General features: G+C 50.6%; 1 protein-coding gene and 1 long non-coding RNA gene across 4 annotated transcripts; one reads left to right on the forward strand and one right to left on the reverse strand.

Annotated features, from left to right (window-relative positions):
• Window positions 1-963: 963 nt before the first annotated feature.
• LOC119566037 lies at window positions 964-5,104 on the forward strand. 2 transcript variants are annotated; one of them, XR_005225014.1, is made up of 4 exons: window positions 964-1,631; window positions 1,872-2,007; window positions 3,096-3,157; window positions 4,888-5,104. It is a non-coding gene; the product is annotated as an uncharacterized LOC119566037 (long non-coding RNA). The 2 variants fall into 2 exon arrangements; XR_005225016.1 differs by lacking the exon at window positions 3,096-3,157.
• A 2,101-nt stretch (window positions 5,105-7,205) lies between these two features.
• Window positions 7,206-23,465, reverse strand: LOC119566033 (maestro heat-like repeat-containing protein family member 1). Of its 2 annotated transcripts, XM_043545711.1 has the most exons (6): window positions 22,934-23,465; window positions 22,562-22,684; window positions 22,224-22,303; window positions 21,694-21,799; window positions 21,388-21,483; window positions 7,206-8,017 (listed from the first exon to the last, which is right to left on the reverse strand). In XM_043545711.1, the coding sequence occupies exons 1-6, from the start codon at window positions 22,955-22,957 to the stop codon at window positions 7,970-7,972; spliced, it is 477 nt and encodes a 158-aa protein (XP_043401646.1). In that variant the 5' UTR covers window positions 22,958-23,465; the 3' UTR covers window positions 7,206-7,969. The 2 variants fall into 2 exon arrangements, with proteins under 2 accessions (XP_043401646.1, XP_043401647.1); XM_043545712.1 differs by lacking the exons at window positions 7,206-8,017; window positions 22,562-22,684 and adding an exon at window positions 20,365-20,694.
• Window positions 23,466-25,990: the final 2,525 nt, after the last annotated feature.

The raw sequence follows: 25,990 nt of genomic DNA on the forward strand, positions 1-25,990 counted from the left end.
CTAGGCAGGCTCCCACTCTCGGCTCACCTCCGACTGCTCTAAGGACTGGAAAGCCGGAAGCAGGGGCTGCCCTGCGGGCTGCTGGCGGGTTTGGACCTGTGAGGGAGACACAGTGTGTGTGTCGGCTTCACTTGCATCGCCAGCACCAGCCATTGTCCCCATTTCCCAGCCTGGAGCCAAAGCCGGTTTCGCCAGGAAACCCCCGTTCAGAGCTGCAGTGCTCCTTTGGGGAGCCTGGCCAGGCCGTCTCTCCCTGGAGTCCATCGGTTAGTTCTCTGGGGCCCATGTGTGCGCGGTGCCCCCCGTGCACATGGGGTAACCCTACATCGGTTGGGACGCCCTTGGTCCCAATATCGGGGCCGTCCGGACCGCAGCCGCGGCGCCGTCGCTCACTGCTTCCTGGGGCAGCTCTCGGTGCCCGCCCGCCGGCAGGAGAGCCGCGTGCTGCAGGGGCGGGGCATGCAGGCGCCGGGAGCGGGCAGAGAGCCCCCCGCCCCCCCCACCTGACCTGACCCGTGACCCTTGGTGCCAGAGGGACCAGCCTGCCAGATGGTTCCCGGGACGGGAGCCGCCCCATGTAAGCACCGCTGGGACTCCCCACCTCATCCCCCGGCTGGTCCCTCTGGCTCTTAGGGTCAGGGCGGGGGGCAAAGGGGCCTCTGCGGGCTGCCGGCACCTGCAAGCCCCGCTCGGCGGCTCTGGTGGCTCCCGTTGGCACTTTCCCAGCCAGTGGGAGCCACGGAGCTCGCGCTTGTGGGGGGGGGCAGCACGTGGAGAGTCTGGAGACCCCCCCTCGCCGCTCTGACCCTAGGGGCCAGAGACCGCCCGGCAGGTCTGGTGAGTGCGGCCAGGGAAGGGGGCAGGGTGTGAAGGTGTGTGGGGGGTGCTGGGCTGTGAGGGTGGGGAGGGCAGTGGGGAGGTTTGTGTGTTTTGGGGGGCTAGGCAGTGGGGGCCTGTTGGGGTGCTTCTAATTGTAGCTCCCAGAACATCATGGGAAGGGGGTTCAGGGTAGAGCCCTGGGGTGTGGGAGATGCGAAAAGAAGAGCCCCGCCATCACGGCAGAGTGTGACGATAACTTTTGTTTTTCCTTCTTGCGTTGTGTTTGGCACCAAGGGAAAAGAAGTCTGTGTGTGTGTCTTGATGCCAGGCAAGACCTGTCCAGCTCACCCTCTCTCTCTTTTTACTGCCTCCTACCGCAGGCCATGGGCAGGAGAAGTGCGCATTGATCCCCACAGGCTTGGTCTCGAGAGCCTGCACCATCTAGCAGGAGGGAAGAGAATCATAGCGGGTCCTGGAGGCGACAGAGGGGGAGGTGGGGTGACTGGCCACGCAGCCCTTTGGCTCTGTCTCTTTTCATCGCGTGGGGCTGCTCCAGAGCATGTGGGAGACGGAGGGAGGCCGAGCTCTCGCGCACCGGTAGAGCTGTGGGCAGGGCTGCCTCGCTCGTCGGTTATTTCCTGCGCTTGCAGATGAGTCGCCCAGGAGCCCCAGGCAGAGGAGAAGCTGGAAGAAGTGGAGCTGAGCAGGCTGGACATCCCGGTAAGCAGAGATGAACAGTCCTGAGCTTTCTGCCTTTCCCACACTGGGTGTGAGTCAGCGGTGACGGCACTCTCTTCCTCAGCTCTTCCCAGGTTAGTTTTCTTCAGAGGCCGTGAGCTGCGCGTGGTATTAAGGGCAGGGGAAGAGACAATCGTCTCCTGTGCAGAGTGACTCCTTTGGGTGCAGGTGCAGAGGGGGGATTTCTAATTGTATCTGTGATGGCATAATGGGAGGAGGGTTGAAGCCAGAGCCCTGGGGTGCGGGAGGAGCGAGAAGAGGAGCCTCGCCACCATTGCTTTTTCTTTCCCTCTTGTGTTGTGTTTAATACCAAGGGGAAAGAAGTCATGAGGACGGAGTCCAGCCCCGAGGTGAGATGGAAAGTGAGCGAGAGCAGTGACAGCGTGAATCCTGTTGATGCCAGGCAAGACCTGTCCAGCTGGGAGCGAAGCAGCTGTCGCTGTGAGTGAGGTAAGTGTCTGGTTTGGGGAGGGCTCTGGTCACAGCCCCCCTGGCTCCAAGCAGGGACTTCCCGTTAGCTGGGTGTGGGTTTCCTGCCTAGCTGTGGCTTCAAGGGAGATGATGTTGCCATTTGCGGGGGCTGATCATCTCTCTGGCCAGGAGTGGGGTGTGCTCCCTAGCAGAAGGTTGAATCCATGAGGGTGACTCCCGATTCTGAGTTTCTTTCCTTCCTCCTAGGTTTCTCTCTCTCTCTCTGTCTTCTCTACTGTGTTGGCCAACTCACCCTCAAACTCTCTCTCTCCTTTCATGGACACCTGTTATGTTCAGTTGCCTGCATCCTCTTCCTCTGCTCCCCCTCCCCCAGTCTCCTCTGGGCTAGGCTGGGTCTATCTGCCTGTGGCCATGGTCTCTGCCCTACTGCGCTAAGTGGCTTGCCCCTCCCACCCCGTATCTTCCTAGAGAGTTTGGGGAGACTTCATTGGTGTAACTGGGTCACAGCATGAGTGGCCAGTCATGTCTTTGGGGCTGTGGGGTCTGAGACGGAGAGGGGTAGATTCGTGGTCATGGCCTTGGGCACAGGAGAAGTGGGGCTGGGATTAGAGATGCCTAGAAACCCCCTTATCATCCCTGGCTCCATTACTGCATCACCCAAAAGCCTCGCTCGGGGTCCACGCCCAATACTGGGTTTCCAACGGTGCCACTGGTTACTTGGTCTTTCTCTGCTTCCCCAGAACCCCTCCCCAGAGTCTGTCATTGCTTCCCCTAAAAGCTGCTTCCCTTTTGGGTCTCTGTTCTGGGGTCTCTGCTGTCATCGGGGACACTGCTCTGGCTATGGGCAGGTGCTCAGCAAGGTGAGGGTTGTAACTCAGAGCTTTCGCCATCAGAAATTTAAATAAAATTAGCCTTTGCCTCATTCCTTAAAGTGCAGAGTAACACACAGGCACACACCTGCTCACCAGGGGTATGTGTGGGTTGGTGTCAGGGTGCAGGGCCCCCTGGTGCCCAGGTGGGGCAGTGCATGGTGAATATCGCTCCTGTTGGGGCACTGACCGCTGCTGGCCAGGTGGGATAGTGCCCTATGTGTATCTCCCCCCCAGCACTGTGATCGTGACCCCTGCTGGCCAGGCACCACTGGTAGCCAGATGAGTCAGTGTTCTAGGTGAGTACTTCACTCCCCCAAGGTGGCAGGGTGCCTGTGTGGCCCTGTTAGGTAGTACCCTGGGTATCTTCCAACCCCCTTGTGGCAGTGAGCCCTGTTCCTGGTGTGCATCACTCCCCCACTAGGGATGTGCACTGGTGGCCAAGTGGGGCAGTTCCCTGTGTGTAGCCCCCCACCCCCGCTTTGGCCAGCTATGGCAGGCACTAATCCCTGGCATTCACGTGGGGCAATACCCTCTATATATCCCCCAATTGGGGCAGTGCCCTGTGCATGTGTGTTTGTCTCCCCTGTCAAGGTTCCTTCCCCACTCTGAACTCCAGGGTACAGATGTGGGGACCGGCATAAAAACCTCCTTAGCTTACTTTTACTAGCTTAGGTTAAAACGTCCCCAAGGTACAAATTAATTTTACCCTTTGCCCTTGGAATTTCCACTGCCACCACCAAACTTTAACTGGGTTTACTGGGAAACGTAGTTTGGACACGTCTTTCCCCCCAAAATCCTCCCAACCCTTGCATCCCACTTCCTGGGGAAGGTTTGGTAAAAATCCTCACCAATTTGCATAGGTGACCACAGACCCAAACCCTTGGATCTGAGAACAATGAAAAAGCATTCAGTTTTCTTACAAGAAGACTTTTAATAGAAGTAAAGGAATCACCTCTGTAAAATCAGGATGGTAGATACCTTACAGGGTAATTAGATTCAAAACATGGAGAATCCCTCGAGGCAAAACCTTAAGTTACAAAAAAGACACACAGACAGGAATAGTCATTCTATTCAGCACAGTTCTTTTCTCAGCCATTTAAAGAAATCATAATCTAACACATGCCTAGCTAGATTACTTACTAAAAGTTCTAAGACTCCATTCCTGTTCTGTCCCTGGCAAAAGCAGCATACAGACAGACACAGACCCTTTGATTTTTCCCCCTCCTCCCAGCTTTTGAAAGTCTCTTGTCTCCTCATTGGTCATTTTGGTCAGGTGCCAGCGAGGTTACCTTTAGCTTCTTAACCCTTTACAGGTGAGAGGATTTTTCCTCTGGCCAGGAGGGATTTTAAAGGGGTTTTACCTTCCCTTTATTTTTATGACATCCCCTATTTGGGTAGTGACTGCTGGTGGTAAGTGAGGCAGTGGCCTTTGATTTCCTCCTCTCCCCGCACTCCCACATCTGAGGTAGTGCCCCCTGTTGGCCAGTTGAGGCACTACTAATTGGAGCAGTGACCTCCCCGTGGTGGCCTGGTGTGGCAGTGCCCTCTTGGTATCTCCCTCCCACAACAGACAGACACACACCGTTGTGGCAGTGGCCACTTCAGGCCGTGGCCTGTTTATCATTCCCCCCCCACCACCATTGCAGCAGTGACTCCTGGTGGCCACGTGAGGTAGTGCCCTGCATGTGTCCCCCCAGCCAGTGCTGCAGTGACCCCTGGGGCCCAGTTTGAGAACAGGTTTTGTGTACCTCATGTGTAGCCTGCGTGTACCTCACGCCTTGGGGCAGTGAAGTGTGGTAGCCAGCTAACACAGGGCACAGTCTGACGTCTGGTGGCCACGTGGGGCAGTGGCCTGTGTGTACCCTCTCCACTGGCGCCGTGACCCCTGGTGTCTTGGTACTAAGATGCAGCCACATCTGGGTTACACAGTGGGGCTGTATATCGGCCAATGGAGATAGGCCCCCACTGTTCCAGGAAGTAGACAAGGTCTAAGATACCAGAGCAACTGCTGCTGCTATTTCAACAGGAAGAGAAGGAGGAGGCTGCAGGATGGCGAAGGAGAGAAAATCAACACTGCAGGAGCAGGAGAAGGTAAAGACCAGGAGAATCCAGAAGCCAAGTCACCAGAGAGGCACAGGGAACCTCTCTGCAACCTCCCCAAAACTCTCATTTGAAGAGGGGTGTGGACTGTGGAATATGTAGCTTTCTCCCAAAAAACATAAAGAAATAGCTTTGAGCTCTGATGCGCTATGTAGGTCAGTTCTTTGATGGGGTTAGTGAGGGGTTCGATGCCATTTAACTAATCCATTTTCAAGTCACACCTTCTACTAATCAAAATTCATTTTGCTGAGTGTCCCCCTGTTGGCAAGCCCTGAATTCTCCACGCTGACCCATCCCTTCAAGGCCCTGGGTTTGTGGTACAGGAAGGGCTTGATCACTTTTTATAGTGGGGGAGCTGAAAGCCGGCTAGCTGGACTCCCATGTGTTCACAAGCAGTGTGAAAAAGCACAATTCCTGCTCACACTACTCAGGGGCAGCACAGCTCCGGGGTTCTCAAGGATCACACAATAATGCTCGCTTCAGAGGCGTGCGCACGGGGTGGGCCCAGGCACACCTGAATCAGGGTCGCCCCAGCGCAAAAAAAAAAGGGGGGCGGCCGGACTGCTGGAGATGGGGGGCGGTGGAGACTGGGGTAGGGGCGCCCCGGCCCAGCCACTCTTCTCCGCCCCCGCTCTCTCCTGCGGGGGAGAAGCTTGGTGGGGCTGCGCCCCGGGCTCGGTCCTGCTGCTCCGAGGCCGCCGGCAGCCAAGCTCCCGCCTCGCCCTGCAGCTCGCTGCGGACTCGCCCCACCTCCGCCCCCTGCCCCCGGTCCGCGGTGTGCCGGGCAGAGAGAGGGGGACGTGGAGAAGAGGCGGGGACAGGGCCTTGAGGTAGGGGGTGGAATCGGGGTATACCCCCTCCAGCCCCCCTCCAGCCCCCCTCCAGCCCCCTCCTGTGAACTGCTCAGGGCAGGGGCCTGGGAGCACCCCCATGACTCCAGCGCACCTCCCCAGCCCTGACCCCTGCAGCCCTCTCCCACACACGCAGCCCTCTGCCCTGACTCCTTCACACACCCTCCCCTGACTCCTGCACCCCCCTCACACACACCCAGTCCCCAGTTCTGACTCCTGCACCCCCCACACATCCCCACCCCCACCCTGAGCACCAAACTGGAGCTCTTGCACCCTCCCCCCCACATACCAACCTGCACCCCTGGCACCGAATGGGAGCTGCCCCAGGTAAGCGCTCCACACCCCCAACCTCCTGCCCCAACCCTGAGCCCCCTCCCTCATTCTACCTCCTGTTCAGACCCTGCACCCCAACCCCCAGCCTTCTCCTTCACACCCAGCCCTGTGCTCCGTGCACCCCACCCTCAGCTCAGTGCAGAGCGAGATGACGAGAATGGGCTAGAACCAGGGCGAAGGTAGGTACCCACTCTATGTGGGCAGGAGTGGGGGGATCCTGTTTACCCCCTCCCCAGACCTGCTCTGCTTGCAGTTTACCCCCGGCCCCTCTCTTGCTTCAAGGACCAACCCTAGCTCCTGCCCCACTGTGCTTTTGCCCTCAGCCCCTGCCTTGCTCCAGTCAACAGGGACTAATCCTCCCCCCATGTCCCGCTGTGCTCATCTTGCCCCTGTCCCCTGCCTCACTCCAGCTGGGGACCAATCCTTCCCCCTGCCCCCCATGCCCAACTTTGAGGGTGGATGAAAATCAATGACTTTTTTTAAAAAATCAAATAATCGGATTTTTTTAATTTAAATTGGATTTTTGAGGAAAAAATATCTAAAGATTGTTTTAATTAAGGTACATCAGAGATGCTTAGTTTTGCAGTTCTCAAACTGTGGATTTGTGTCTCCAGAGGTAACGTGCTTGTTAACAGCAAAAAGGTTTTAAATAAATAAATAATATAGAGAGGTGAGAAATAACAGACCTCAACTCTATTGTCCCTCTGCAAATATGTGGACACAGGGTCAACCCCTTACCTCTCTTTAAAAGTGAAAAGTTTCAAAGAGTTCAATAAATAGAAGATTGTTGGGGGCAGAATAGATCTGGACAAGGAAAAGAAGTCTGGAGATAAACGTGAGAAGTGAGGGACATATGCTTTTTGTTAAACTATTATGTTTGCTGTTGAAGAAAAATATCCAGAATACTTCACGTGGTTGTTTTAGTTAAATAAAGCAATTTAAATATCTGTCTGGGGATGTTCTCTTCCTAATACAGCCTGGCAAGAAAATCCTCCAAATATTAATGATTAACCTGTTGAATTGGAGAGAGTTCACCTCCCAATAACTTCATAAATCTCTGCTTCAGTTACCTTTGGTAAATGAAATAACCAAACACTCATTCATTTTGTGACATAGCTGTAAAACTCATCTGAAAAGTTTTCCAAATAAATCACGGTATAAAAATGTATAGTGTTTCCCTTCTAAAAGTGAAACCTACATCAAACTCTGAGTTGTGAAGAATATGTATTAAGGTTATAACAAGCAACAAGAATGCACTTTTATGTAGAAAACCATGATTAAATGGAGTCTTCCTGACGAGTGATTTAAATCAAATCCACCCTGCCCGCTGTACTCTTGCCCCGGCCTCTTCATTCCCCAGGGGGGCCCACAAATATGTTTGGTGCCAGGCCCACAAAAAGTCAATCCTGCCCTGTTCCTAGAACGAACCCTCATTGAGTGGGGCGATCCCCAGGGAGCAGCTCCAACCTCCAGCGTGTCTGGCCAGTGGCAGGACATGAGCACGGCAAGGGAGGGGGTGGCAGTGACATCACACAGGCCTTTTGCAGGAGCTCAGCCGATTGGTCAAAGGTGGTGGGGAGGTGGTGACCTCACAGACAGATGCTGACATCAGCCAGGCAGGACGGGGAGGGGCCAGGGAAACCTCGGCGACCCCTGTGGCTTCACTTCAGCGAGTCTCCTTCTCGAGGTCTCTCCGTGAGGACTGAGAGGGGATCGGGGTCACGTACGTGAGCACCAGGGGGAACCTCTCTAGAGTTTTCTCCTTTCCTTTCATAGATTTATTGATAGAAAACACACGTCCCTGTTGAGAAGGTAAGAGCCTCCTCAGGTCTGAAACCTCTTCAGTCGGCTCCATCTGGTGACAGTTGAATTCTAGGCGTGGAAAACACAAGCTTAAGGGGGCAGAATTTTATTCCGCACCTAAATTCTGTCCCTTAGAATCACTGGGGACATGAGGGTTAGTCCTTTTTATTTCACCTTTTCCTCCATTCCTCCCTCCTTTCTCTTCTTCTCTTGCATCTTTTGTCCTTTCTCCTCTTCCCCTCCCAACACCAGGAGGTGTGTGTGTGTTTGTGAATCCACTGATCTTCCTTCATGTGGGAACAGATGATACCGACAGATTCTCGTTGGAACGTATCAAGGAAGACTATGCCAGGCTTGGGAAGAAGCTTTAGGAAATTGAGGCTCAGGTGATCTTCAGTGGGTTTCTGCCTGTTCCTAGAGGTGGGCAACAAAGGTGTGACAAGATTATGACTATCAACAGATGGCTCAGGCAGTGGTGCTGTAAGGAGGGCTTTGGGATGTATGGCCACTGGGAGGCCTTCATGGACAGAGGACTGTTCTCTCCGGATGGACTTCATCTGAGTAGGGAAGGAAATAGACCTCTCGGATGGAGGCTGGCACAACTGATTAAGAGAGCTTTAAACGAGGAATTTGGGGGAGATGGTTGGAAGATGTCCAGGTAATGTCCACACCGGATTTTAATATTGAGAGGGAAGAAAACAAAGTAATGAAGGATACAGCTGTGAGTAGGAGAATGGACATAAGGAGGAAGGGCAGTGTGGATACCAGTCTAATAGGTCATACTGGCGGTAGAATGTCAATGCCTAATCGGGTAAAGAATGTGATTGAGGGCAAACAGCAAAAATTAAGATGTTTGTACACCAATGCGAGGAGCCTAGGTAACAAAATGGAGGAACTAGAGCTACTGGTGCAGGAAGTGAAACCAGATATTGTAGTGATAACAGAAACACGGTGGAATAGTGGTCATGACTGGAGTTCAGGTATTGAAGGGTATGTGCTGTTTAGGAAAGACCGAAATAAAGGCAAAGGTGGTGGAGTAGCATTGTATATCAATGATGAGGTCGATTGTAAAGAAATAAGAAGCGATGGAATGGATAAGACAGAGTCTGGGCAAAAATCACTTTGGGGAAGAAAACTACTAAAGCCTCCCCTGGGATAGTGCTTGGGGTGTGCTATAGACTGCCGGGATCTAATTTGGATATGGAGAGAGACCTCTTTAATGTTTTTAATGAAGTAAATACTAATGGCAACTGTGTGATAATGGGAAATCTTAACTTCCCAGATCTAGACTGGAGGATAAGTGCTAATAATAATAATAGGGCTCAGATTTTCCTAGAGGTGATAGCTGATGGATTCCTTCATCAAGTAGTTGCTGAACTAACAAGAGGGGATGCCATTTTAGATTTGGTTTTGGTGAGTAGTGAGGACCTCATAGAAGAAATGGTTGTTGGGGACAACCTTGGTTTGAGCGATCATGAGCTAATTCAGTTCAAACTGAATGGAAGGATAAACAAAAATAGATCTGTGACTAGGGTTTTTGATTTCAAAAGGGCTGACTTTCAAAAATTAAGGAAATTAGTTAGGGAAGTGGATTGGACTGAAGAATTTATGGATCGAAAGGCGGAGGAGGCCTGGGATTACTTTAAATCAAAGCTGCAGAAACTATCAGAAGCCTGCATCCCAAGAAAGGAGAAAAATTCATAGGCAGGAGTGGCAGACCAAGCTGGATATGCAAGCATCTCTGAGAGGTGATGAAGAAAAAGCAGAAAGCATACAGGGAGTGGAAGATGGGAGGGATCAGCAAGGAAAGCTACCTTATTGAGGTCAGAACACGTAAGGATAAAGTGAGAAAGGCTAAAAGTCAAGGAGAGTTGGACCTTGCAAAGGGAATTAAAACCAATAGTAAAAGGTTCTATAGCCATATAAATAAGAAGAAAACAAAGAAAGAAGAAGTGGGACCACTAAACACTGAGGATGGAGTGCAGGTCAAGGATAATCTAGGCATGGCCCAATATCTAAACAAATACTTTGCCTCAGTCTTTAAGGAGGCTAATGAGGAGCTTAGGCATAACGACAGCATGAGAAATGGGAATGAGGCTATGGAGATAGATATTACCGTATCCGAGGTAGAAGCCAAAAACTCGAACAGCTTAATGGGACTAAATCGGGGGCCCAACTAATCTTCCTCCAAGAATATTAAAGGAATTGGCACAAGAAATTGCAAGCCCATTAGCAAGAATTTTTAATGAATCGGTAAACTCAGGGGTTGTACCATATGACTAGAGAATTGCTAACACAGTTCCTATTTTTAAGAAAGGAAAAAAAGTGATCCGGGTAACTACAGGCCTGTTAGTTTGATATCTGTAGTATGCAAGGTCTTGGAAAAATTTTGAAGGAGAAAGTAGTTAAGGACATTGAGGTCAATGGTAAATGGGACAAAATACAACATGGTTTTACAAAAGGTAGATCATGCCAAACCAACCTGCTCTCCCTCTTTGAGACAGAAACAGATTTTTTAGACAAAGGAAACGCAGTGGATCTAATTTATCTAGATTACAATAAGACATTTGATACGGTGCCACATGGGGAATTATTAGTTAAATTGGAAAAGATGGGGATCAATATGAAAATTGGAAGGTGGATAAGGAAGTGGTTAAAGGGGAGACTACAGTGGGTCATAGTGAAAGGCAAACTGTCAGGCTGGAGGGAGGTTACCAGTGGAGTTCCTCAGGGATTGGTTTTGGGACCAATCTTATTTAATCTTTTTATTACTGACCTTGGCACAAAAAGTGGGAGTGTACTAATAAAGTTTGTGGATGACACAAAGCTGGGACGTATTGCCAATTCAGAGAAGGACCAGGATATCATACAGGAAGATCTGGATGACCTTGTAACCTGGAGTAATAGCAATAGGATGAAATTTAATAGTGAGAAGCGTAAGGTCATGCATTTAGGGATTAATAAGAAGAATTTTAGTTATAAGCTGGGGACACATCAATTGGAAGTAAGAGAGAAGGAGAAGGACCTTGGAGTATTGGTTGACCGCAGGATGACTATGAGCCGCCAATGTGATATGGCCGTGAAAAAAGCTAATGCGGTCTTGGGATGCATCAGGCAAGGTATTTCCAGTAGAGATAAGGGGGTGTTAGTACCATTATAAAAGGCATTCTTCACCTGGAATACTGTGTGCAGTTCTGGTCTCCCATGTTGAAGAAGGATGAAATCAAACTGGAACAGGTACAGAGAAGGGCTACTAGGATGATCCGAGGAATGGAAAACCTGTCTTATGAAAGGAGACTCAAGGAGCTAGGCTTGTTTAGCCTAACCAAAAGAAGGCTGAGGGGAGATATGATTGCTCTCTATAAATATATCAGAGGGATAAATACCATAGAGGGAGAGGAATTATTTAAGCTCAGTACCAACGTGGACACAAGAACAAATGGATATAAACTGGCCAGCAGGAAGTTTAGACTTGAAATTAGACAAAGGTTTCGAACCATTATCAGAGGAGTGAAGTTCTGCAACAGCCTTCCAAGGGAAGCAGTGAGGGCAAAAAACCTATCTAGCTTCAAGATTAAGCTCGATAAATTTATGGAGGAGATGGTAGGATGGGACAGCATGATTTTGGCAATTAATTGATCTTTGACTCTTCGTGGTAGATGGGGCCCAGTGGCCTTTCATGGGATGTTGCATGGGAGGGGATCTGAGTTACTACAGAGAATTCTTTCCTGGGTGTCTGGCTGGTGAGTCTTGCCCACATGCTCAGAGTTCAGCTGATCGTCATATTCGGGGTCGGGATGGAATTTTCCCCCAGGGCAGATTGGCAGAAGCCCTGGGGGTTTTTCACCTTCCTCTGCAGCATGGGGCACGGGTCACTTGCTGGAGGATTCTCAGCACCTTGAAGTCTTTAAACCATGATTTGAGGACTTCAATACCTCAGAGAAAGGTGAGAGGTTTATTGCAGGAGTGGGTGTGTGAGATTCTGTGGCCTGCATTGTGCAGGCCAGACTAGATGATCATAATGATCCCTTCCGACCTTAAAGTCTCTGAGTCGATGACTGTCATGGCTGGGTCAAGGACAGCCAGACCTACTGGTCAGAGCCAGAGTCCACGCTCACAGGACAGGAGTCATGAGTCAGCTGGGTCAGGATACTGGAAGATCAGAAGCAAAAAACAAACTTGCGACCACAACCACAAATCAGATGCCAGGAAATCAAGCCAGGGGAGCGGCAGCAGAAAGAGGCAGCACATGGTCCAGAACAGGGAGCAGCCCTGGTGTTCAGACAGCTTCCTCTTCCTGCTGCTGTCTTAAGCAGGGCCAGGGGGCCAATTAGCTGCTCTCCGACTCCTCCAACAGGACCTCAGGAGTGGAGCCTCACACTGGGGCTGAACGTCGTGGGTCCTGGGTAAGCAATTTTCAGCAGGCTTCCAGGTGGAGAGTTGGAGCGTGGCTGCTTCCGTGAACCCTGCAGACCCGTGGGTCATGACAGTGAGTGATCTCTGCCCGCTCAAACTTCCTGCAGGAAACAGTCTCCAGGATCCTGGACACATCCTCTGAGAATAACATGAGGATATCATGATGAGAAATAGGTCTCTGCACCAGGGCTGGGATCCAGGGACAGGGAAACCTCCCAACAAGGATATGTAGCAGGAGCCCCCTGTTTGTAGCAAGAGCCCCAAGTGGCAGGACGAGTGAACGGTTCTTACCTCCAGGAGATGTATGGGATCTTCCATCTGAGTCTCAATGGGACCCATGTTGCTTGGTTTCACAGGATGAGATAACCTGTCCGCACTGCTCCCTGAGTTGGGCTGGCTGCAGGATATATCTGAGAGGCTGGGACAGAGCCTGAAAGACAGATCTGACAATCAGGGTTCTGTCACCCCAGGGGGAGAACAGAGGGTCTGAACCCCAGAGAATAAGCAACTGAACCAACCAATTCCTGTTCTGGATCTAGAGGCGGCTTCAGTTTGCTGGCAGGAGACTGTACAGGAGACCTTGCAGCTGGGGGGCGACGCAGGCACTAACATGGGCATGGAAGTTTGAGGAACAGGGCAGAGGCCTGTGTGGGGCTAGGAGGGCAGGGGTTGGAGAAACAAGAGCAGAGGATCAAACACGTTCTTAAGGTGGGTCAGGATGGTCCCCATTTCAAAGATAGAGAAAGTGAGGCACCAGGTGGGAGAGTGACGTGGCCAGGATCACGTTACCACTCAGTGGCAGGGCTGCACTACAACCTGTTCCCTGCTCTCATCCCTGGACCCTGCTGCCCCTGCTGTATGACCACTCCGGCCATCCTCTCCCAGAGGCCATCCCCACCACTCTCCATTACCGGCTGTTTCCACAGTGGAAGCAGGCTTGTAACAGAGTTCACTCACCGATAGGTTCCCCTTCCTGGCAAGGCCTGGTGCCACAGCTTTCTTGCTGGGCTAGCACCCCGGCCAAGAGTCGGTGGGGCACTCTGGCAGTTTTTTGCCTGGGAACTCAGCCCTTCAGCCAGGTGACCATCTTTTAGCCCACTCCTTCCTGGGTCGCGCTCATCCTAAACTAAAAGTCCAAAAATGTCTTTGTCATAAATATAAAGGGAAGGGTAAACCCCTTTAAAATCCCTCCTGGCCAGAGGAAAAATCCTCTCACCTGTAAAGGGTTAAGAAGCTAAAGGTAACCTCGCTGGCACCTGACCAAAATGACCAATGAGGAGACAAGAGACTTTCAAAAGTTGGGAGGAGGGAGAAAAACAAAGGGTCTGTGTCTGTCTGTGTGATGCTTTTGCCGGAGACAGAACAGGAATGGAGTCTTAGAACTTAGTAAATAATCTAGCTAGGTATGTGTTAGATTATGATTTCTTTAAATGGCTGAGAAAATAGCTGTGCTGAATAGAATGACTATTCCTGTCTGTGTGTCTTTTTTGTAACTTAAGGTTTTACCTAGAGGGATTCTGTATGTTTTGAATCTAATTACCCTGTAAGGTATTCACCATCCTGATATTACAGAGGTGATTCTTTTCTTTTTACTTCTATTAAAAGTCTTCTTGTAAGGAAACGGAATGCTTTTTCATTGTTCTAAGATCCAAGGGTTTGAGTCTGTGGTCACCTATGCAAATTGGTGAGGATTTTTACCAAACCTTCCCCAGGAAGTGGGGTGTAAGGGTTGGGAGGATTTTGGGGGGAAAGACGTGTCCAAACTCTGTTTTTTCAGGAACCCAGATAAAGTTTGGTGGTGGCAGTGGAAATCCAAGGGCAAAGGGTAAAATTAATTTGTACCTTGGGGAAGTTTTAACCTAAGCTGGTAAAAGTAAGCTTAGGAGGTTTTCATGCAGGTCCCCACATCTGTACCCTAGAGTTCAGAGTGGGGAAGGAACCTTGACATGGTGGCAGAGTGGTGGGATTAACCTGAAATCATTTTGAGATCAATTTGAGATTTTTTGAACGAGAAAAACAGATTTTAAAAAGGAAATATTTTTTTTCCTTTGGGGCTGCTGGAAAGGAGGTCCAACTGAAAGCAGCTAGTTTTTTCTCTGCTTTGGGGCCAGAGCAGAGACAAAAGGGGATTATCTTTGTGAATTGCAGGTTTTCTTTGCCTGGAGGCAGAGTAGTTAACCTCCTGCAGGGAAATTCACAGTCTTCACAAACCTGAGGTTTTTTTCCCCTAAAAGTAAATAGTGGGGTGTTCTATACCCATTTGCCTGGAGACAAAAGTGGTAGGGTTTTTTTTTTTAGGATTTTGATTTTTTTTACAAGGAGCACAGATTTGAAAAGGATTTTTTTTTCCTTTGGGGCTGCTGGAAAGGAGGTTTCCAAGTAGTGGAGGTTTTTTGCTTTGATTTGGGGCCAGAGCAGAGACAAAGGGAATTGTCTTTTTCTGTAGGCTGGCAATCACTATCAGAGAATAGGTATCCTATTCCAGCACAGCAAAATTTTACAGCCAAGTTTTGTTTGTTTATTTCTAAATCTCGGGTGTAAAGTTAGTTAAAAACAGAGAGGTTAGGATGACAGACTCCACGGCTCAACAAAAGCTGGAATTAGCCAGATTTCAGGCTGAGGAAAAACAAAAGGAACATGAAAGACAGATAGAACTCCTGCGCCTGGAGAAGGAAGTACAGGAGGCTGCCCACAGGAGGGAAATGGAGGCAAGGAAGCATGTGGAGGAGGAGAAGGAAAAAGAGAGGAAACATGAACTGGAGATGGAGAAGGTAAAGGCTCAGCAGAATATACCAACAAACCCTAGCAATCCTTCTCCAGGTACCACTTCCCATCCCAGAAAGTTCCCCACCTACTAGGCAGGTGATGATACGGAGGCCTTCTTAGAAAACTTCGAAAGGGCCTGCCTTGGGTACAGCATCTCTACCGACCAATACATGGTAGAGCTGAGGCCGCAGCTCAGTGGACCCTTAGCTCAGGTGGCGGCTGAAATGCCTAAAGAACACATGAAGAAGTATGAACTGTTTAAATCCAAGGCGAGAGTCAGAATGGGGATAACACCCGAGCATTCTCATCGGAGGTTCAGAGCCCTAAGGTGGAAACCAGATGTGTCATTTACCCGACATGCCTACCACCTTGTGAAACATTGGGATGCCTGGATATCAGGAGCAAGTGTTGAATCTCCAGTAAATTTGCCCTTCCTAATGCAAATGGAACAATTCTTAGAGGGTGTTCCTGAGGAAATAGAAAGATCCATCCTAGATGGGAAGCCCAAAACTGTAATCGAGGCAGGAGAGATTGGAGCCAGATGGGTGGAGGTGGCAGAGAAGAAGAAAACTGGTCGCAGTTGGAGCAGAGACCAGAAGGGACAACCCCAGACCACACCCTATTACCGGGGGCTGCCCAAGGCCCCACCTACCTCCCAAAGAACCCTCCAGACACCCTATCGTCCCACCACCCCATTCTCCAGCAACCCGCCTCGCCCCAGTGACCTGTCAGCTCTTGTTAAACCCTGGATTTGTGCTGGAAATGGCCCACCTTGATTATCGTACACATTGTAAGGAGAGTGGTCTCTTTAGATAAGCTATTACCAGCAGGAGAGTGGGTTTGTGTGTGTGTGTGGCGGGGGGGTGTGAGAAAACCTGGATTTGTGCTGGAAATGGCCCAACTTGATTATCATACACATTGTAAGGAGAGTGATCACTTTAGATAAGCTATTACCAGCAGGAGAGTGGGGTGGGGGGAGGTATTTTTTCATGCTTTGTGTGTATAAAAAGATCTTCTACACTTTCCACAATATGCATCCGATGAAGTGAGCTGTAGCTCATGAAAGCTTATGCTCAAATAAATTGGTTAGTCTCTAAGGTGCCACAAGTACTCCTTTTCCTTTTTGCGAATACAGACTAACACGGCTGTTACTCTGAAACCTGTCATTACGCAAGGCACTGCATTTAGCCGTATGAAGTGGAAATCTATCAACTGCATGAAAAAACTTGTACAGATACAGACGGACATCATCTTCCTTTCCAAATGCAAACAGATGGACATCGTACCAAAAGGACTGAAGGTAAAAAATCCATTACAATCTACATACCACACAGACTGTGCTGACAGCTTGTACCACATGCTCTCAAAGAAACTGCGGAATCACCTGATCAACATCCTCTACAGCAAACAGGGAAAGATTAAGAATGAGCTCTCAAAAATGGATACTCTCATAAAAAAACAACCTTCCACACAAACTTCCTCATGGCTGGACTTTACTAAAACTAGACAAGCCATTTACAACACACACTTTGCTTCTCTACAAAAGAAAAAGGACACTAAATTTTCTAAACTACTACATGCCACAAGGGGCCACAGCAACGGTTCCCTCAACCCACGCAGCAATATTGTTAACCTATCCAACTATACTCTTAGCCCAGCAGAAGCAGCTGTCCTATCTCGGGGCCTCTCCTTCTGCCCCTCCACCCCCACGAACATGATACAGTTCTGTGGTGACCTAGAATCCTACTTTTGACGTCTCCGACTCAAGGAATATTTCCAACACACCTCTGAACAACATACTAATCCACAGAGACCTCCCTACCTACACTACAAAAAGAAGGATTCTAGGTGGACTCCTCCTGAAGGTTGAAACAGCAGACTGGACTTCTACATAGAGGGCTTCCGCCGACGTGCACGGGCTGAAATTGTGGAAAAGCAGCATCACTTGCCCCATAACCTCAGCCGTGCGGAACACAATGCCGTCCACAGCCTCAGAAACAACTCTGACATCATAATCAAAAAGGCTGACAAAGGAGGTGCTGTTGTCATCATGAGTAGGTCGGAATATGAACAAGAGGCTGCTCGGCAGCTCTCCAACACCACTTTCTACAAGCCATTACCCTCTGATCCCACTGAGAGTTACCAAAAGAAACTACAGCATTTGCTCAAGAAACTCCCTGAAAAAGCACAAGATCAAATCCGCACAGACACACCCCTGGAACCCCGACCTGGGATATTCTATCTACTACCCAAGATCCATAAACCTGGAAATCCTGGACACCCCATCATCTCAGGCATTGGCACCCTGACAGCAGGATTGTCTGGCTATGTAGACTCCCTCCTCAGGCCCTACGCTACCAGCACTCCCAGCTACCTTCGAGACACCATTGACTTCCTGAGGAAACTACAATCCATCGGTGATCTTCCTGATAACACCATCCTGGCCACTATGGATGTAGAAGCCCTCTACACCAATATTCCACACAAAGATGGACTATAAGCCATCAGGAACAGTATCCCCAATAATGTCACGGCTAACCTGGTGGCTGAACTTTGTGACTTTGTCCTCACCCATAACTATTTCACATTTGGGGACAATGTATACCTTCAGATCAGCAGCACTGCTATGGGTACCCGCATGGCCCCATAGTATGCCAACATTTTTATGGCTGATTTAGAACATCGCTTCCTCAGCTCTCGTCCCCTAACGCCCCTACTCTACTTGCGCTATATTGATGACATCTTCATCATCTGGACCCATGGAAAAGAAGCCCTTGAGGAATTCCACCATGATTTCAACAATTTCCATCCCACCATCAACCTCAGCCTGGTCCAGTCCATACAAGAGATCCACTTCCTGGACACTACAGTGCTAATAAACAATGGTCACATAAACACCTCCCTATACCGGAAACCTACTGACCGCTATTCCTACCTACATGCCTCCAGCTTTCACCCTGACCACACCACACGATCCATTGTCTACAGCCAAGCTCTGCGATACAACCGCATTTGCTCCAACCCCTCAGACAGAGACAAACACCTACAAGATCTCTATCAAGCATTCTTACAACTACAGTACCCACCTGCGGAAGTGAAGAAACAGATTGATAGAGCCAGAAGAGTTCCCAGAAGTCACCTACTACAGGACAGGCCTAACAAAGAAAATAACAGAACGCCACTAGCCGTCACCTTCAGCCCCCAACTAAAACCCCTCCAACGCATTATTAAGGATCTACAACCTATCCTGAAGGATGACCCAACACTCTCACAAATCTTGGGAGACAGGCCAGTCCTTGCCGACAGACAGCTCCCCAACCTGAAGCAAATACTCACCAGCAACCACATACCACACAACAGAACCACTAACCCAGGAACCTATCCTTGCAACAAAGCCCGTTGCCAACTGTGCCCACATATCTATTCAGGGGACACCATCACAGGGCCTAATAACATCAGCCACACTATCAGAGGCTCGTTCACCTGCACATCCACCAATGTGATATATGCCATCATGTGCCAGCAATGCCCCTCTGCCATGTACATTGGTCAAACTGGACAGTCTCTACGTAAAAGAATAAATGGACACAAATCAGACGTCAAGAATTATAACATTCATAAACCAGTCGGAGAACACTTCAATCTCTCTGGTCATGTGATTACAGACATGAAAGTTGCTATATTACAACAAAAAAACTTCAAATCCAGACTCCAGCGAGAAACTGTTGAATTGGAATTCATTTGCAAATTGGATACAATTAACTTAGGCTTGAATAGAGACTGGGAGTGGCTAAGTCATTATGCAAGGTAAACTATTTCCCCTTGTTTTTTCCTACCCCCCCCACCCCCAGACGTTCTTGTTAAACCCTGGATTTGTGCTGGAAATGGCCCACCTTGATTATCATACACATTGTAAGGAGAGTGATCACTTTAGATAAGCTATTACCAGCAGGAGAGTGGGGTGGGGGGAGGTATTTTTTCATGCTTTGTGTGTATAAAAAGATCTTCTACACTTTCCACAATATGCATCCGATGAAGTGAGCTGTAGCTCACGAAAGCTTATGCTCAAATAAATTGGTTAGTCTCTAAGGTGCCACAAGTACTCCTTTTCTTTTTGCGAATACAGACTAACACGGCTGTTACTCTGAATCCCGAGAGAACTGTCCTCTATCCATGAATGCCTCCCAGTGGCCATACGTCCCAAAGCCCTCCTTATAGCACCACTGCCTGAGCCATCTGTTGATAGTCATAATCTTGTCACACCTTTGTTGCCCTTCTCTAGGAACAGGCAGAATCCCACTAAAGATCACCTGAGCCTCAATTTCCTAAAGCTTCTTCCCAAGCCTAGCATAGTCTCCTTTAATACTTTCCAGTGAGAATCTAGCCGTATCGTTTGTTCCCACATGAAGGATAATTAGGGGATTCATTCCCGCTCCCTTTAGAATCCTTTTCAACCTCAGGTCTACATCCCGTATCTTAGCACCTGGAAGACAGCACACCCTCCTATTCTCCGGATCAGCTCTGGTTACAGGCCTATCTATTCTTCTCAGTAAAGAGTCCCCAATCACATAGACCTGTCTTTTCCTAGTGACGGTGCTATTCTCCAGTCTATCTCCTGTTCCCTCTGGCTGCAAGTTCTTTCCATTCCTATTCTCCCTTGGAATCCTCTTTAACCCATCCTGTATCCTCCTGGGGCTCATATTTGGTGTAATCTCCATTAACTCTTCCCCTTTTCCTATAGGACTAGCCGCTCTTCTCTTCTTCCTTGCCCTTCCACCTTCAGTGACTACCTGCTGAGCCCCTTCTTCATTTTCCAACTCTGCATGCCTATTCTTAAGCTCTATTTCTCCTTCACTAGCCCGTCTTTTCCTCTGCCTGGTTCTTTTAGTCACATGCTTCCACTGACCACTTTCCTCACCCAGAAGTCTCCCCTCAGAATTCCCCAGTCCTGCTTCCATCTGCAAGTCTGAGCTTTTCCCTTCAGATACCTCATGTCTTTGCTCCATAATCTGCTCAAACCCCTTTCTAAACTCAACCAGACTTTCCACCTGCATCTCCAAACCTCGGATCTTTTCCTCCATCAGCTCTAGCAGACGGCATTTCATACAGACAAAGCTCTTACCAGGTGCCCCCTCCAGGATCATGGACATACGGCAGCTTCCACATCCAGTCATCCTCCTTGTGTCTTCCGCTACATGGGTCACTCCCACTGCTGCCTCTGTGTCTGTCATACCCTTCCCACCTAAGTCCTGTTAATCTGGGAAACACAAACCCCACCAAAACCCACCCCCCACAGCAAAACACAAGCCCCACAAGACAAACTCCCCTGACAAACTCCCCCTCAAACCCCCCTGTCTACAGCTCTGTTCGCTAGCTCCTGTTACCGCTGCCTGACTCCCCAGACCTGCTCCAGCCCACCTACGCCTGGAGCCAGGAGCCTGGGGTCAGTGGCCACTGTCGTCGAACGCAGGGAGGGTGATGGTGGATCTGAGCAGGGCCATGCTGCTCCTAAGGGCCCTGGCTCTCTCTCGCGACACCCTGGGCACGATCCAGCAGTTAATGTGCTGTGGGGAAAGGAGGCAGCTCAGGATCAATGGGTAGGTGCATGTGTTGTGCTAATGAGCCCCTCCCCATCCCCAGGGGGCTGAGACATTGTGTGTGGGGTGGAATATCTAATTCATTGATTGCAGAGCTTCCGAAGGGGATTGTTGCCCCAGGATGATGGTTGTATCCTGCAGGTCACAACTTGTCACTGTCTCTCTAGATTGGGACAATGCTCGGTGTTGGGGCTGCTCCCATCCTCCCTGAACTCCTGATTCCTGAACAGCTTACCAGGAAAGAGACAGACCCCTTCCCCCTCCCTGGCTCTCAAGTCCTTGGTTGGGTGAAGGGACTGAGTGTGAGCACAATCCCCCCAGGAATCTCAGGGCTGATTGTGTGGGGTCCTCCTGGTTCTCTAGGAACGAGCCTGTGACTCTTCTCTGAGGACCGTCTTCTGGATCTCACAGGAGGGGTTCAGACTCTCGCTCCCCAAGCCAGCCAGGGGCCCTGTGGTTAGCGCTGAACAGAACCAGGCAGACCTCTGGCTTGAAGTCCCAGCTCCTTCCTCTGTCCTTCCAGGAGGAAGGGCCTGACACTGCATTGCACTAACTGCCCTGACCAAGGATGGCCCACTGCGGGCCCAGCTAGGAGGACAGACTGGAAAATGGATCTAAGAGTTAAGGTAAAATTGCCCCCACCCCTCTCATCACACTCACCTCCAAGATGTAGTGGAGCCTGTTGGTGCCTGGGGACTCTGCCAGCAGATTCCCCAGCATGGCATCCAGGATGTCTGGCAAGACCCTATGCAGATCCTGCAAAGCAAGGGAGAGTCATGGGTCAGAGTTAGGGAAACTGGGGCTACACCTGCCACAGGATAGGAAGAGGGGTCTGTGGGAAGCAGTGGTGAGACCCCCAAACACATATCCTGGCCTCTCTCATTCACATCCCACTGCAGGCAATTAGCAAGGATTCGTGGCAGGATGACAACTAGCTCTTCAAGCCATGACTTTAGCATGATCTACCTGGGCTTGGGTGGGGTCCTTCTCCATGCTCAGGGCGAACACGGCATGAAGGGCAGCACGAAGGAGGTGGGTCTCCGGCTCTGGCTCCAGGGCGGGTGTCATGGTGCTGGCAAGAGAGAGAGGAGCCGGGATTAGACTGTGCAGTGCAGGGGTGGGACTGGCACCAGCACGGACGTGAAACTGCAGGGAAATAGGCAGAGGCTGGCGAGAATGCAAACTGAGGCACCAAGCCAGGGAATGATAAGGCCAAGGTTTCCCAGACAGACAGTGGCAGGGCAGGAATAGCGCCTGTTCCCTGGACCCTGCTGCCCCTCCTGTATCTGATCCTGGGAGTCAGCCTCTCCCAAAAGCCATTGCACTGTTACTGGAATGAAAAGAACAGCCCAGCCAGGAGCGTGTGAACCTTCCCGTCACCTCTGCCAGAGGACTCACCCTCTGGAGGTGACCTGGGAGTGGGAGGGACAGTGACTCCCAGCCATGGACCTGAGCAGCACTGGCGTGAGGGGAACTGGGCAAGAGAGTCTCGGTACCTGAGGTTGCCCACAGCAATCAGGCAGTTGGCCAGGATGGCGCCGGGTGGAGAGTCATCAGGAAGCTCCTCAATGAGCTCCTGTGAAACCCAAAGGAGACAAAGGAGCGTGTGAGATTCGGGCCTCACTGACACTTTCCAATGAGAAGATTACACAGCCAGCACCCCACCCAGCCACCAGGATCCCCCCTCCTGCCTCCCACTCCTCCAATTCCTGCCCACTATTTCTCCCGTCTCTTCTCCCCTATCTTCACCCCAGCAATCCCTGCCCTCAGCTGCCCCTCCAGCACCAGCCATCCCCCAGCTGGCTCCAGCTGCCGGGCGCCGTGTCTCGCTCACCACAATCCTCTCCACCACAGCCACCTTGCAGCAGTGCGGCTCCAGTGTGTCCTGCCCTCTCTGGTGTGCAGCGAGACACGTGGGGTAGATGGCATGCAGGGACGTGAGCTGCTGGGCCTCATCCTGCGCCCACCAGGAGTGGGGTTAGGTAGGAGAGAGACAGTTAGCCAGGGACCTCCCTGCCCACACTCCCCCTTCTCAATGATGCCTTCAGCCCCCAGCTCCTTCTAGACTCCATAGCAAAGAGACCCCCCCACAACCACTGTCTTGGGCTCCCTGGGAGGTGCTCCCCCCCCGCCCCGCCCAATGGAGCACCATGGACCCATGGCAGCATCTTGTGTCAGTGGGGTTCACGTGGCTCAGACCAGACACCTGGGCTGGGGACCTGCCCCCCATAGCGTTGGGTGTTCAGACTCGCATTGAACCCGGCCTCCCAGCGCCGTGACCAAAAGAGCCGAAAGTCCCAGAACTCCGGACCCTCGTTCTGCGCCATCCACGCTGTGCGAGGCTCCACGCTCTGCATCCCGCTGGCGTAGACGAAGATGGCCTGATCGTCCACGTACCCAACACGGCTGAACCAGGGCAGCCCCGGGCCGGGCTCGGACACCACCGTGTTCAATACGCGCCTGGTGTGCAGGCCTGAGGGAGGGAGATTGGGGGCAGGGAGGTCAGACCCAACCAGACCCTGCCAGGGAGCCCCTGGCGATACACGAGAGGCAGGAGTGCTCCTGTGGGAGGGAGACCTGCGGAATGGCCCACAGAACAGCCTGCCCGGGGAGAAAGGGTGGTTGGAGTAGGAGGAGAAGTGGGGCAAGGATGGCCGGGGTGTGTGTGTGGGGGGGAGCTGGAGTGTGTGAGGAGTAGGGGAGCAGACAGGGAGAGTGTATTGGGGGCATGGGGGGGCTGAAGGGGAGTGTGAAGAAGGAAAGGGGGCCCAGGAGGAAGGGCAGAGCTGGAGGGGGATGTGAGGAGCAGGAGGGGGATGTTATGGGGGAGGGTGGGGCAGGAGAAGGGCTAGGGCTATAGGAGATGCAGGAGCTGAAGCTGGAGGTACAAGGGGGGGGCAGGGGGAATGTGTCCAAGGTGCAGGTGGGAGACAGGGCCCCAGCTGTGCACACAATTTACCATAAATTTATTCAGAATATAAGAACAGCCATACTGGGTCAGACCAAAGGTGCATCTAGCCCAGTATCCTGTCTTCAGACAGTGGCCAATGCCCGGTGCCCCAGAGGGAGTGAACCTAACAGGTAATGATCAAGTGATCTCTCTCCTGCCATCCATCTCCACCCTCTGACAAACAGAGGCCAGGGACACCATTCCTTACCCATCCTGGCTAATAGCCATTAATGGACCTGTCCTCCATGAACTTATCTAGTTCTTTTTTTAACCCTTTTATACTCTTGGCCTTCACATCATCCTCTGGCAAGGAGTTCCACAGGTTGACTGTGCGTTGTGTGAAGAAATACTTCCTTTTGTTTGTATTACACCTGCTGCCTATTAATTTCATCTGGTGATCCCTAATTCTTGTGTTATGTGAAGGGGGTAAATAACACTTCCGGATTCACTTTCTCCACACCAGTCATGACTTTATGGACCTCGATCATAGCCCCCTTAGTCGTCTCTTTTCCAAGCTGAAAAGTTCCAGTCTTATTTATCTCTCTTCCTATGGAAGCTGTTCTATACCCAATATCACGTTTGTCGCCTTTTTCTGATGGGGTGACCACATCTGCACACTGTATCCACGATGTGGGCATCCCATGGATTTATATGGAGGCAATCAGATTTTTTTTATGATCTATCCCTTTCCAAATGATTCCCAACATTCTGTTCGCTTTTTTGACTGCTGCTGCACATTGAGTGGATGTTTTCAGAGAACTCTCCACAATGACTCCACGATCTCTTTCTTGAGTGGCAACAGCTAATTTAGACCCCATCATTTGATATGTATAGTTCAGATTATGTTTTCCAGTGTGCATTACTTTGCATTTATCCACATTGAATTTCACCGGCCATTTTCATAGAATCATAGAATATCAGGGTTGGAAGGGACCTCAGGAGGTCATCTAGTCCAACCCCCTGCTCAAAGCAGGACCGATCCCCATCTAAATCATCCCAGCCAGGGCTTTGTCAAGGCTGGCCTTAAAAACCTCTAAGGATGGAGATTCCAGCACCTCCCTAGGTAACCCATTCCAGTGTTTCACCACCCTCCTTGTGAAAAAGTTTTTCCTAATATCCAACCGAAACCTCCCTCACTGCAACTTGAGACCATTACTCCTCGTTCTGTCATCTGCTACCACTGAGAACAGTCTAGATCCATCCTCTTTGGAACCCCCTTTCAGGGAGTTGAAAGCAGCTATCAAATCCCCCCTCACTCTTCTCTTCTGCAGACTAAACAATCCCAGTTCCCTCAGCCTCTCCTCATAAGTCACGTGTTCCAGTCCCCTAATCATTTTTGTTGCCCTCCACTCGATGCTTTCCAGTTTTTCCACATCCTTCTTGTAGCGTGGCACCCAAAACTGGACACAGTATTCCAGATGAGGCCTCACCAATGTCGAATAGAGGGGAACGATCACGTCCCTCGATCTGCTGGCAATGCCCCTACTTATACAGCCCAAAATGCCATTGGCCTTCTTGGCAACAAGGGCACACTGTTGACTCATATCCAGCTTCTCATCCACTGTAACCCCTAGGTCCTTTTCTGCAGAACTGCTGCCTAGCCATTCTGTCCCTAATCTATAGCAGTGCATGGGATTCTTCCATCCTAAGTGCAGGACTCTGCACTTGTCCTTGTTGAACCTCATCAGATTTGTTTTGGCCCAATCCTCTAAGTTGTCTAGGGCCCTCTGGATCCTATCCCTACTCTCCAGGGTATCTACCTCTCCTCCCAGTTTAGTGTCGTCTGCAAACTTGCTGAGGGTGCAATCCACACCATCCTCCAGATCATTTATGAAGATATTGAACAAAACCGGCCCCAGGACCGACCCTTGGGGCACTCTGCTTGATACCGGCTGCCAACGAGACATGGAGCCATTGATCACTACCCGTTGACCCCGACGATCTAGCCAACTTTCTATCCACCTTATAGTCCATTCATCCAGCCCATACTTCTTTAACTTGCTGGCAAGAATACTGTGGGAGACCGTGTCAAAAGCTTTGCTAAAGTCAAGGAACAACACATCCACTGCTTTCCCTTCATCCACAGAACCAGTTATCTTGTCACAGAAGGCAATTAGATTAGTCAGGCATGACTTGTCCTTGGTGAATCCATGCTGACTGTTCCTGATCACTTTCTAAGTGCTTCAGAATTGATTCCTTGAGGACCTGCTGCATGATTTTTCCAGGGACTGAGGTGAGGCTGCCTGGCCTGTAGTTCCCAGGATCCTCCTTCTTCCCTTTTTTAAAGATGGGCACTACATTAGCCTTTTTCCA

Source organism: Chelonia mydas, chromosome 4, assembly GCF_015237465.2.
Source record: "Chelonia mydas isolate rCheMyd1 chromosome 4, rCheMyd1.pri.v2, whole genome shotgun sequence".
Taxonomy (NCBI): Eukaryota; Metazoa; Chordata; order Testudines; family Cheloniidae; genus Chelonia; species Chelonia mydas.

Coding starts and splice junctions, on each gene's coding strand:
- LOC119566033 (XM_043545711.1), bottom strand. CDS start 22,957: ATGGGGGGCAGGTCCCCAGCCCAG. Junction 21,800..22,223: donor ATTGCTGTGGGCAACCTCAG/GTACCGAGACTC, acceptor CTCTCTTGCCAG/CACCATGACACCCGCCCTGG. Junction 21,484..21,693: donor AGGACCCCACCCAAGCCCAG/GTAGATCATGCT, acceptor CTTGCTTTGCAG/GATCTGCATAGGGTCTTGCC.